Source organism: Nicotiana tabacum, chromosome 9, assembly GCF_000715075.1.
Source record: "Nicotiana tabacum cultivar K326 chromosome 9, ASM71507v2, whole genome shotgun sequence".
Taxonomy (NCBI): domain Eukaryota; kingdom Viridiplantae; phylum Streptophyta; class Magnoliopsida; order Solanales; family Solanaceae; genus Nicotiana; species Nicotiana tabacum.
Window position 1 is genome coordinate 103327008 of NC_134088.1, and position 12367 is coordinate 103339374.

Consider the following 12367-nt stretch of genomic DNA (forward strand, 5'->3'; position numbering starts at 1 on the left):
AACACAGAATTTAGGGGTTAAAGCTCTAGATGACCTATCGGGTCATCACATAAAATCCCTAAACTCTCTGTAAGTATTTTACCTTATTTTTCTCTTTTATATTCTTGAAATTCTATAATTTATTTTTAAATACAAGTAAAGATAATAAATTTTAATTATAACTCTAATGGAGTTTGTAATAAATTATAACCACCCGAAGTGGTAAAATTTCGATGTCTTGCCATGATCAAATTCATGTATGATTGTGAGCACAAGAAGTAGAAACCTGTTCCATTGAATTTGCCTCATTCTCATTCCCTTAAGAGAATGTGATAAGTCTAAAAGAAGACAAAATTATTACCATGAATGTATCAATGGATGTGGACGTGGCAATAGACGAAATTATAATCGTCATCATTGTGGTAATGAGAACAATAAGGATTCTCAAAATAATCCTTTATTCTGTGAAAGTAATGTTTGTTATCGATTTGACATGAAATTTTGTAAAGCACATATAGATGATTATGGTCCATTCATGGTGTGAATGTGACAATATATGATTTATGAATACATATTCATTCTTGGGAATATACCACACTCACCTCTAGAAGGAGGTTTGAGATGAAATAAGAAAATAAGTTCATTATTATGGCACGAATGGTCATTGATCATGTACCTATTGTGATTATAGCAATGTGATTATTACAGGAAAAAAGTAATAGAAGCAATATATCTTGCCTATAATAATTTTGACTATGACCATAATGGTATAACTTTCTCTTTGAAAGAGATATTCACCATATGGATGTTGATGAATATGTGGTAGTACAAAATTAATTGAAAGCCCTGGAAGAGCCAATTATACTATTTTGGAGAAATAAAATTGATTATCAATACGGTATTGTATCATACTAAGTCTCAAAGAAGCCTATTGAGTTTCTAAAGTATTCGTGAAAGCGATTGGTTATATTGAGACTATAAATTAAATAAAGATTTAATATCCTCTATTACTACAACTTGTAGCGGGGTAATATGTATGTAAAAAGCTAGCCGCTTTATTCTCCAGTTTGTACTACACAAGTAAAAGAATGCCACAATAAAGTAGAAGTTTATTGATATAAAAACTCATATCATAATAAACTTGGAGTTTATTGATAATTGTACATATCATGGAGTAAACCTGAAGTTTATCAATATTGATAATTTATCAAGTTGGCATAACTAATTTAGCCATATCAATTTAAGTATGATGTGCAAAAATAAAGGAGAATTCACATGGTAAATATTAAAGAACTAGAAAATTCTTTACGAATTCTCTTATGTTACTTGTTCCCATTAATTAATAGACCAACTAAAATTGGGATTGAATCTCATGAATGCTGGAAATATCAAAGGTGAATATGGGTCCATTCACTTGCCATGTATACCACATAAGATGCATCTATGAGATGGTTACATGTGCGATTATTATTAACCCGCAACCTGGTGTTTGCGAGGTAACTTGCTCAATAATTTAATTTAGAGCATAATTTTCAGATTTTCTATTCAAGACAGTTCATCTTGATAAGTTGGTTTACATCACAGTTGATTTAGCAAAATAATTTATTGAATGTCTCCACTTAATAACTAAATTATTGCTTATGAGAACAAAGTTATCTATATCAATTTTATATAGGTTATACACGAAAGTATGTTACATTCTCCCCTCACAAGTGGTTCAGGGTTAGGAATAAAATAATTTTATATTATTATTATTGATGTACGGTGTATATTTTGATTAACACTATAACGCACAAAGGCAGGTTTTTAAAGTTGAGGAAGCAAGTTAGTTTTTCTAACACGAGGGGGAGACATGATAAACAGTTGAGAAAAAGTTACGTGGAATGAATTATCATTTGTACATCTAGACCCTCGAATAAGATAATATGAACTTGAAATTCATAAAAAGATAATTCATCTACAATATATTGTATAGCATGCTAGACGCATTTGCTGACCCAAAGAAAGTAACTATATTCTCATTGCAAATACTCCTATTAGAATAAGTCCTAGAAGGACAAAGTCTATGGTACGCTTAAAGCGTATAGACAAATTCGAATAGAATTAGTTTTATAAGAAAGATATGTAGTTTTGGACATGTAGTTCAAAGTTCAAACACTCGAAAGTATAAAGTCAATGATATGTGGAATTATTTTTATCTATCTTATATGGCTGGCATGACGTGAAAACTTGATATGTATCTAAAGTCCATTTATATGGCTTATATGACTTGACTTATGACAATCCCTGAAGGATTTAAATCGCTTAAAGCATATACTATTCTTGGTCCTGAAGTACCACATCCTAAGTGCAATTTGTGCACATATGCATCTTGCTATAACTAGAAGCATGATAATGTGATAGCTAGAAGTTTTACCTTTATGAAAATATTGAAAAAGTCATTCCACGACATTATATGAAGACATTACATATCTATCAAGAATGATGATTTCAAGGTGCAACATATTCATTAAAGTTAATATGGCTGATTTGTTTATCGAATCTCTACCAATGATCTTTTGAAGATAGTGCACAAGATTGGAATGCGAAGACTCAAAGATGTGAATTGATTGTTTCATCAGGGGGAGTTAATACCAGATGTACTCTTTTTCCCTTACAAGATTTTGTCCCACTGGGTTTTCCTTGCAAGGTTTTTAACGAAATAATCAAAAGGCGTATTATTAAACATGTGTACTCTTTTTCCTTCACTGGAATTATTTTTCCCACTGGGTTTTGTTTTAGTTAAGGTTTTAACGAGGCACATTATCTGTTGAATAGACATTCAAGGGGGATGTTATAAATAGAATTATATTTAAGGTGAATGTCTATATTTTAGAGAGATTTTAGGATTTGTTACTTGGTGGCTAAGTCATTTTTTTCCCATAAATAGAGAGGTTCTATTCCATTATAATTCATCTCAAATCAATAAGAATTCTCTCTCTACTTTTCTTTGCAATACTCTTTTCTTCTTTTATTGTTTTATAACAATACATAACGCCTTTTGTCACCTTTTTTTATTATTGTTATTTAAAAAAAAATATCTAAATTTTGGAAATAATTCAAAAATCATGAAATTATAGGGTATTATGGTCACTTTAGGACTCGAGGATAGCGAAATTAGAGTCTCCGTATCTTTACTTCCACCTTCGCTTCCTCTTTCGGAATGGCATTCGCCATGGAAATATCAACAATGGGTCAAGCCATGCAGCTCCATGCCCGGGTACTCAAGTCGGGACCCGAAAACCAAGCCCATGCCCAAAACCTCAGCAAGCTTTTCACTTTCTCAGCTCTTTCACCCACAGGTGACCTCACTTATGCCCGCCACATTCTCACCACTCTCCAAACCCCAAATTCATACTACTACAACACCATGATTCGTGCTTACTCGGACTCTCCCGACCCGACCCGGTCTCTTAGCCTTTTTCTTTCAATGCATTGCCGTGAAGAACCCATCGTACCTGGACCCGACAAGTTCACTTACCCGTTTGTCCTTAAGGCCTGTTCGAAGTTGCGATATGCCCAGCTCGGGAAACAGATTCATGGGTTGATTTTAAAGTCGGGTTTAATGTCGGATCGTTATGTGAACAATGCACTTATTCATATGTATGCGGGTTGTGTTGATTCTGGTCTTGCGTTGAAAATGTTTGATGAAATGTCTGACAGAGATGTAGTTTCTTGGACCTCGATGATTGATGGGTTTGTGGATAATGATCGACCTATTGAAGCTATTGGGTTGTTTGAGCAAATGATGGATAATGGCGTGGACCCGAATGAAGCAACTCTTGTTTCAGTACTTAGAGCTTGTGCTGACACTGGAGCAATGAGTATTGGGCAAAAAGTTCATAACTTTGTTAAGGAACGGAATCTTAGTACAAAGGCTAATGTTGGTACTGCACTTATTGACATGTATGCAAAATGTGGGTGTATAGAAAGTGCTAAAGAAGTATTTAATGAAACAATGGATAAAGATGTTTATGCTTGGACAGCAATGGTATCCGGTCTTGCAAGTCATGGTCTTTCGGAAGAGGCCATGGAACATTTCGAGCAGATGAAGAGTTGTAATGTGAAGCCGGATGAAAGAACGATGACTGCAGTTTTATCAGCTTGTAGGAATGCTGGTTGGATTGGCAAAGGATTGTATCATTTAAGGAGTATGAAGAAGTATAAGTTAAGACCGACAATTCAGCATTATGGATGCATAGTGGACACATTTGTGCGTGCTGGCCAGTTAGAAGAGGCCGAGCAGTTTATCAGGAAGATGCCAATTGATCCAGATGTCGTGCTATGGAGAACGTTGTTATGGGGTTGTAAAACTCATGGAGATGTTGAAAGGAGCGAACGATTAGTGAAAGACATTGAACTTTTGAAAATGGACTCTCATGATTGTGGGAGTTACATACTCCTCGGGAATGTATATGCAGCCGCGGGGAATTGGAAGGAGAAGGCGAAGATGAGAGAGTTGATGAATCAAAGAGGGCTAGTTAAGACACCAGGCTCCAGTAGGATTGAGATTGATGGGTTGGTCCATGAATTTACAGCTGGAGATTCCAGACATGTTGAAGCGGAAAATATTTTTGCAAAATTGGATGAAATGGAGCAGAATGCTAGAAGGGAAGGTTATGATCCCAAAGTTTCAGAGGTATTACTTGAAATTGATGATGACGAGAAAGCATCTCAGCTTCTAAAACACAGTGAGAAACTTGCAGTCTCATTTGGACTTATCAAAACAAATCCAGGAACTGTCATTAGGGTAGTGAAAAACCTAAGATCTTGTGAGGACTGCCATTCTTTCATGAAACTAATCTCGAAGTTATACCAAAGAGAGATCATCATTAGGGATCGTATCCGTTACCATCACTTTAGGGGTGGTGAATGTTCTTGCGGAGATAGATGGTGATTGTATTTGTCACTGAAAAACAACAGTTTGATTTTCACATTCTTGAAGAACACGGTTGTTGATATACCTGCTGCTTCGACTCTAGAACTTTCTGCAACTGCTGAATGTTGCATCTACATTTTGGCATCAATGACCTCAGTTTTGATCTCTCAATCGCTTATTTCACCAGTGCAACCAACATAAAACGAATATAGTGAGTATAGAGCTGCCAAGGCAGTTACAAAGGAAACAGAGGGACAAGAAAGCTTAATCACAATTCTTAAGAAGTTAGAGACAATAGACCCAATGAGGCTCGGGCCTTCTTTGGACCCAGCATATAGTGGGAGCTTAGTGCACCTTGTTGCCGTTTAATCTTTAAGATTCTGTATTCTGAAGTTCGATAAAGATACTTATGTTATTTGTTTGTCTCCCCTATTTGAGTGTGCATCGTTATTACACGCAACTTAGCACTGTTTAGGTGGCTATCACTGTGGTGGGTGCTTGTTAATGAAGATCCAGTTTCTAAACTTGAGAAGCATAGATATATACCGGTGGGTGCTTGTAAATAAGGATCCAGTTTCTAAAAGCAGAGATATGTGGAGCAATGACCAAATGCTATTTGGGGAGCTACCACAAACGTCAAGCTTTTCAGTTTTATTTCCACATTGCTAATACATTAGATTAACAGCGATATGCTTGGAAAGATGACACTGTGCTTTTATTAATTGTCACTGGAGACAAGATAACTAAGAAATGGCCTTGAAGATGATAAAACTGGATGCTTCATTTCCATTTATCAGCAATTTTACATATAAATACAGCATAAAGTTGAGATTAAGGATATTCAGGGGCGGCCCGTCCATAAAGCAGGTAAAGACCGGCTTAAATGAAATCATGGTAAGAACTGAGGAATAAAATGGGTTGTGTTTAAAAAATATATATATATATATATATATAAAATAAAAAATAAAAATAAAATATAGTTTCAAATCTTGAAATAAAGGTATTTAATCTTGAAAATAGTTTGAAAAATTCCCAAAATAGTTCTAAATCTTGAAAATAGTTTTAACTGAAAATGATTAGAGTATATTTTCAAAATGAGTCTTGACTTTATTAAATTAAATTTCAGATACAAAATGAGCACCACTCAACTTCAATAGCCAACATTATCGTGGAGCTGCTGAAGTGAGGACAACGTAACTGACTTTGTCGAGCAAAGTGAAGAACACTATACCACTATATTATATTTTTATACTTTATTCTTCAATTAATCACACTCCATTCTTCAATAGCCAAAGATCAAAGCTTTATTGTGGATCTTCAGACTTCAGAGTTCAGTGTATTGATTCAAGAAATAGTGGAGTATTTTTGTTTGTTCTATTTTCATAATTCAAGTCTTACAACAAGCATACTCGAACAGAAAATTTAATTTCATATCAAGCTATCCGTTCTTGAACCAGGTTCTATCATTCTATCTTTTTATTATTTACTCATCTAAAATTTAATATTTTGCTATTTATTCTATCTTTTTATTATTTTCTCATTTAAAATTTAATATTTTGCTATTTAGTGCATTTTTAGATTATTTATTACTTATTAGAAGATAAGTATGTCAAATAGAAAGTGTGAATCTGGTTATGAAAAACTCAAGAAAAGAAGAAGAATTCAAAATCTAATACAATCTAGGTGCTCTTGACAAATTTTTATTGAATAATAAAAATCTTGAATCAGAAAATTTGGGAGAGTGTTCTCTAGATGAGCAAGTTAGTAATTCGATTGAGTTAGATAATTCTAAAATTAATAATATTCAAGTAGAAAAAGAACAAGTAAGTGACAAGTCGGAAATAGATCCTCAAAATAATACATTGATGCTTATGAATGAAATAAATAATTCAACTCCTATAAATATATATGATCCTAGTCAATGGACTAATGTAGATACAAAGTTGAGAGATCTATAAGTAGAAAAGGGGCCGATTAGAATAATTGACACAAATTTTCCGAATGATACATTTTCAAGACATTTTTCTATTACACATTATATTCAAAAATTGGCGAATGGTGAAAGACATGATAGGAGATGGTTAGTTTATTCTAAAGACTTAGATAAAGTATTTTGTTTTTGTTGTAAGTTTTTTAGTTTGAGTTCCGGAACTTGTAGTAGTAAACTAGCTAGTGAAGGTAGTAATGATTGGAGAAATATTAGTACTAAGCTCAAAACTCATGAAACAACAAATGAACACATTATTAACATGGCTGCATGGATTGATTTAGAAATAAGACTGCAAAAAGATAAAACAATCGATAAAGATGTTCAAGAACAAATCAATAGAGATAGAGAACATTGGAAAAATGTATTGTCAAGAATTATTGGCATGATCAAAACTCTTGGAAAAAATAATTTAGCATTTAGAGAAAAAAATAAAAAGATATATCAAGAGAATAATGGAAATTTTTTAAGTTTAATTGAAATGATTGCAGAATTTGACCCTGTCATGCAAGAACATATTCGACGAATTAAGCATGATGAAATTCATAGTCATTACCTTGGGCATAGAATACAAAATGAATTGATAAACTTATTGACAAGTGAAATTAAGAATAAAATTATAGAAAAAATTATAGAAGCAAAATATTTCTCTATCATACTTGATTGCACTCCAGATACAAGTCATCAAGAACAAATGTCTTTTATACTGCGGAGTGTGGATATTTCGGCAACTCCAATAAAAATTAATGAATATTTTTTAGAATTTTTAAAAGTAGATGATACAAGCGGAAAAAGTCTTTTTGAAGTTATTATAGATAAAATAAAAAATATTGGACTTGATATTGATAATTTAAGAGGGCAAGGATATGATAATGGGTCAAATATGAAGGGAAAACATCAACGAGTGCAAAAAAGACTTCTTGATATAAATCCTAGATCATTTTATACACCATGTGGTTGTCATAATCTAAATTTGTTACTTTGTGATATGGCTAATTCTTGTACAAAAGCTATATCATTTTTTGGAGTGGTACAATGTATATATTCACTATTTTCATCTTCTACTAAGCGATGGAAAGTATTAAAGGATAGTGTACCTAGTCTAACTCTTAAATCATTGTCACAAACTCGTTGGGAAAGTCGTATTGAAAGTATTAAATCAATAAGATTTCAAACTCCACAAATAAGAGATGCTTTATTGAAATTAGTAGAAATTAGTGATGATCCAAAAACTTAAAGTGAAGCTAATTCCTTAGTAACATATGAACTCGAAAATTTTGAATTTTTACTGGATATGACTATTTGGTATAATATATTATTTGTTGTTAATTCAGTTAGCAAAAGTATGCAGTCAAAAGACATGCATATTGATGTTGCCATAGATCAATTAAAAGGTTTGATTTTTTTTTTTTAACAAATATAGAGAAGAAGGATTTGTAACTGCTATGATTTCTACCAAGGAAATTGCATTTGAAATGAATATCGAATCCGAATTTTGTAAGAAACGTGTGATATCTAGGAAGAAAAAAATAGATGAGAATGTTGATAATGAAATCTCAAAGTCTCTTAAAGAGTCCTTTAGAGTTGATTACTTTTTATACATAGTAGACAAGGCTATTTTTTCACTTCGAAATAGATTTGAACAATTTGAAGCATATGAAAATATTTTTGGTTTTCTATTTAGTGGTAAAAAACTAAGATCACTAAATAATGAAAATTTAAAAACACATCGCCTTAATCTTGATTTTTTCTTAAAGCATAATAATCAATCCGATATTGATGGCTTAAATTTATTTTCTGAGTTGAAAGTATTAAGGGAAATAGTACAAGTAGAAGATAATAGTTTAATCGATATACTCAATCAAATAAAGAGACTTGATTCTTTTCCAAATGTCTATATTGCTTATAGAATAATGTTAACAATTCCAGTTACCGTTGCTTCAGCGGAAAAAAACTTTTCAAAATTAAAATTGGTAAAATCTTACCTAATATCAACAATGTCTCAAGAGAGATTAAATGGGTTAGCTATATTGTCAATTGAGAAAGACTTATTAGGAGAAATTGATTATAAGAAAATTATTAGTAACTTTGCATCTAAAAAAGCTAGAAAAATTGACTTCAAATAATAATAAAAAAATTAAAACATTAAGGTCCCTCATTAAAATTTGGCTTTAGGCCCCAAAATACGTCGGGCCGCCCCGAGGATATTAAGACTCTTTAAATTAAAGCTCCCGAGAGGTTGGCCTGGTCGAAGGAGTAACAATCATGAAAACCAAGGTTTTCCAGCAGAAACGAATATAGGTGAATTCTTTTACTATGTGTAAGTCTTAGTCGACAAAATTAGGACATGATGGTTTAGTGGCTAGCCCTGTATTTTCATCCGATTGCAATTCCTTTTATTATTTCCTTATATTGCTTTCAGTTGCAAGATCTCTTATAGCTTTCATCAGACATATCCTTGGCCAAATGTTAGTTATTAGTTAAGTTGGATCGATCTTTCCACAAATTTTCAATACGCGATTTCTAGGACAATTTCAAGGAGTAAGCCTAGGAATCTATAGTTGAGAAGCATAATCATCTTCTCTACGTTAGCCACATAATAACAATTGAAAATCGTTCAGTTATCCCCATTAGGGGTGCGAGCCATACATATCTTAATCCTAGTGTGACTGATCATCCGAAAGGACCAGCTAAGCATCATTGGCTTGGTCAGCCTTACCTGACCAACTACCTCATACTATGCAAGCTTGTCAAACAATGATTTTTAGCTTTCTTAAGACATTTTCACACCAACACAAAAAATTTAATGCTTTTTTCAATTTGGATGGAAATGAGAAATGAAGGAGGACGTGTGAGGTTGAGGTTCAATTTTGACGGGGCATTACCTGTTTAAACAAGCAAGCTCTACTTAGGTCGAGTTGCTCTTTCGATGACTTTGCCCTTTCGATGACTTAAGCCTTCATTTTCAGGTCCCCCACTTGATCACTTAAAATTTGGATTTGCTAAATACAAATAAACGTAGAAGAAATGAAGTTGCTTTCAGAGGCAACGTCAAAAGTGTACATCACCTTTTTTATGTGCAAAATTTGTGCTTGTAAGAAAATGCCTGATTAACTTAATTCTCATACACAAAGTTATGTTAAAAGCATTACAAGAATAATACTCCGGTATCATTTGGTAGTTTTCACTTATATGATGGTAAATAGTAGCTTGAGTTTTAATCAAGCTTCGATAAAAGTTTAAATAGACCCTAGGCAATGCGAATTTAGATAAAAATTGTGAGGATTCCTTAACTTGTTTGGGATTGAGGCATATTTATTATTTTTGTTGGTAATAGGCTATTAGGAGATATGGTGGAGTGGATGAAACTTCTTTGCCCTTAATTAGAGGTCTCGAAATAGATAAATTTTAATATTGAGTACTTTTCTCTTAAATGGGTCTTATGCAAACGCGAATCTAGATTGATCGGATGACTGAGCTCCGGATACCATATGGTTAGACCATACAAAATGATCAATACAGTTTTCTTCTTCTTTTGGCCGGTATATAAATGATATTGTTAGGGGTTGTTTGGTAGGGTGTATAAGCATAGTGAATAAGGTGTATTTGACATATATGCATTCAAGTAATTGTAGCTGAAGAATTAATATGTTCTTATTATGATCTTTGTATAAATATACTCGGGATAATAAATTTAGCAATATTTTGGTATTCGACGTTTAAAAAATCAATGTGTTTTACCACTACATGTGTGTCGTAGGGTTACAAAATGTGTGTCGTAGGGTTACAAATGCTAAGATTGATGCAGCCAAACAAGATTATACAAAATCAATAGTAAATAATCACATTGACAAAGGTTCAAAGTCATAAGATGTCGCTTGAAAGATATGGTTTAGTGATGTCATAAATAAATTTTTAAATGCACTAATTTGTAGTTGTGAAACCATGATGATTCAAAGAGTGAGACGCATAAAATCATATAAGAGGAAGTTACCGTGAATAGTACGGGCCAGTTTTCGGACTAGTAATTAAAAAATAGCCATTGTTTGCAAAATTATTGAAAATAGTCATTATTTTGCTGAAACACGTAATATGTTGGATTATGGAGTTCCTACATATAAATTTCAAGCATATTATGTTGGAACTCCAGTACACGAAAAGTTCCAGTATAATATGTAGGACATTGGAGCTCCTGCATATAAATTTTCAACATATTATTTTGGAATTCCAGTACATTATGAAATTCCAGCACTTCATGTTAGAATCTCATATGTAAAAACTTCGAACTCCATCATATTATGTTGGAATTTTTCGGATTTTTAAGCGTGTTTTTGTTCAGATTTTATCTTCAAGTGAAAAAATGATTAAATTTTGATTATTTATAAAAATATGACTATTTTTAAATTATCAATTGTAAATCTAACTATTTGTGTTTTTTTTTTTCCGAAGTTATATCAAAAGGTCCGTAAATATCAGAAATAGAACACAATAAAAAAGAATGATTCATAATACCAGCTAATTGAGTTTAAGTCTTCGCATGTTGGACCACTTTTATCGGGGCCAATGCTTATTAGAGTCTACTTAATTAATCATGTTAAAATTTTGTAAGTAAGTCCAGACAGATGCTTATTTTTGTAAAAGTTATTATAGCCTTTTATTATTTGATGAATTGGCGTTGAGATAAGGACAACGAGGTGACACATTTCATTTTTGGATAATACGGCACAATTCATCTCCAGCTTTAACATTCAAACGACATCAATTGCTTCGTACCTCGTCTAACGTAGACGTAACAGTACAACCACACAAATATTCATAGGTTGAGAACTTTTCTAATACTAAACAATTTTCCTCAACATTTACACGTACTAACAAAAGGAATCAAATGAATAATGTTGTCTCCTGTTATATTACATAATTCGTTACGGCATGATATATAGATTATATCATGAGTTCAAATGAATTCACTATTTCTCGACTCCAATTATGTATGCGTGGACGGTATTCAATTTTAGATAATATATGACAAAGTATTATATATTGACCAATTCAAGCACAAACATCACTTTCATTCATCAACGACTATTTGGTATATCAGTTTGGCATAGTGCAGCTGGCATATATCTTCTTCTTCTTGTATCCAAAAATAGCAGTTCCTTTCATTAATGGGGTCTACTGATTATGGAGCTTTGCATTACCATATCCAGCTAGCAAAACAAACCCCTCCCCACCCCCTCCCTCACCCTAGAGGCGAATACACCTTGCTCCAAGCCGTGTCACTTGACACTGCTTCACCGAATTTTTTTCCCCGTAAATATGTATATATAGATAATAAACAAAATAAAAATATTATATATAAATATACGAGAAATGACATTGCTTGTTGACTTGTTCACTTGTTCAAATTTTTTACTATTGATACTGCTTACTAAAAATTCTACATATCCTACTTACTAACAATTCTACATAGCTACTGCCTCACT

General features: G+C 32.7%; 1 protein-coding gene across 1 annotated transcript; it reads left to right on the forward strand.

The window, feature by feature from the left end:
* Window positions 1-3122: 3122 nt before the first annotated feature.
* On the forward strand, window positions 3123-5327 carry LOC107832176 (pentatricopeptide repeat-containing protein At5g66520-like). The gene has a single exon (XM_016659988.2). It carries the CDS (start codon window positions 3182-3184, stop codon window positions 4913-4915), a length of 1734 nt encoding a protein of 577 aa, XP_016515474.1. The 5' UTR covers window positions 3123-3181; the 3' UTR covers window positions 4916-5327.
* The last annotated feature ends 7040 nt before the right edge of the window (window positions 5328-12367 follow it).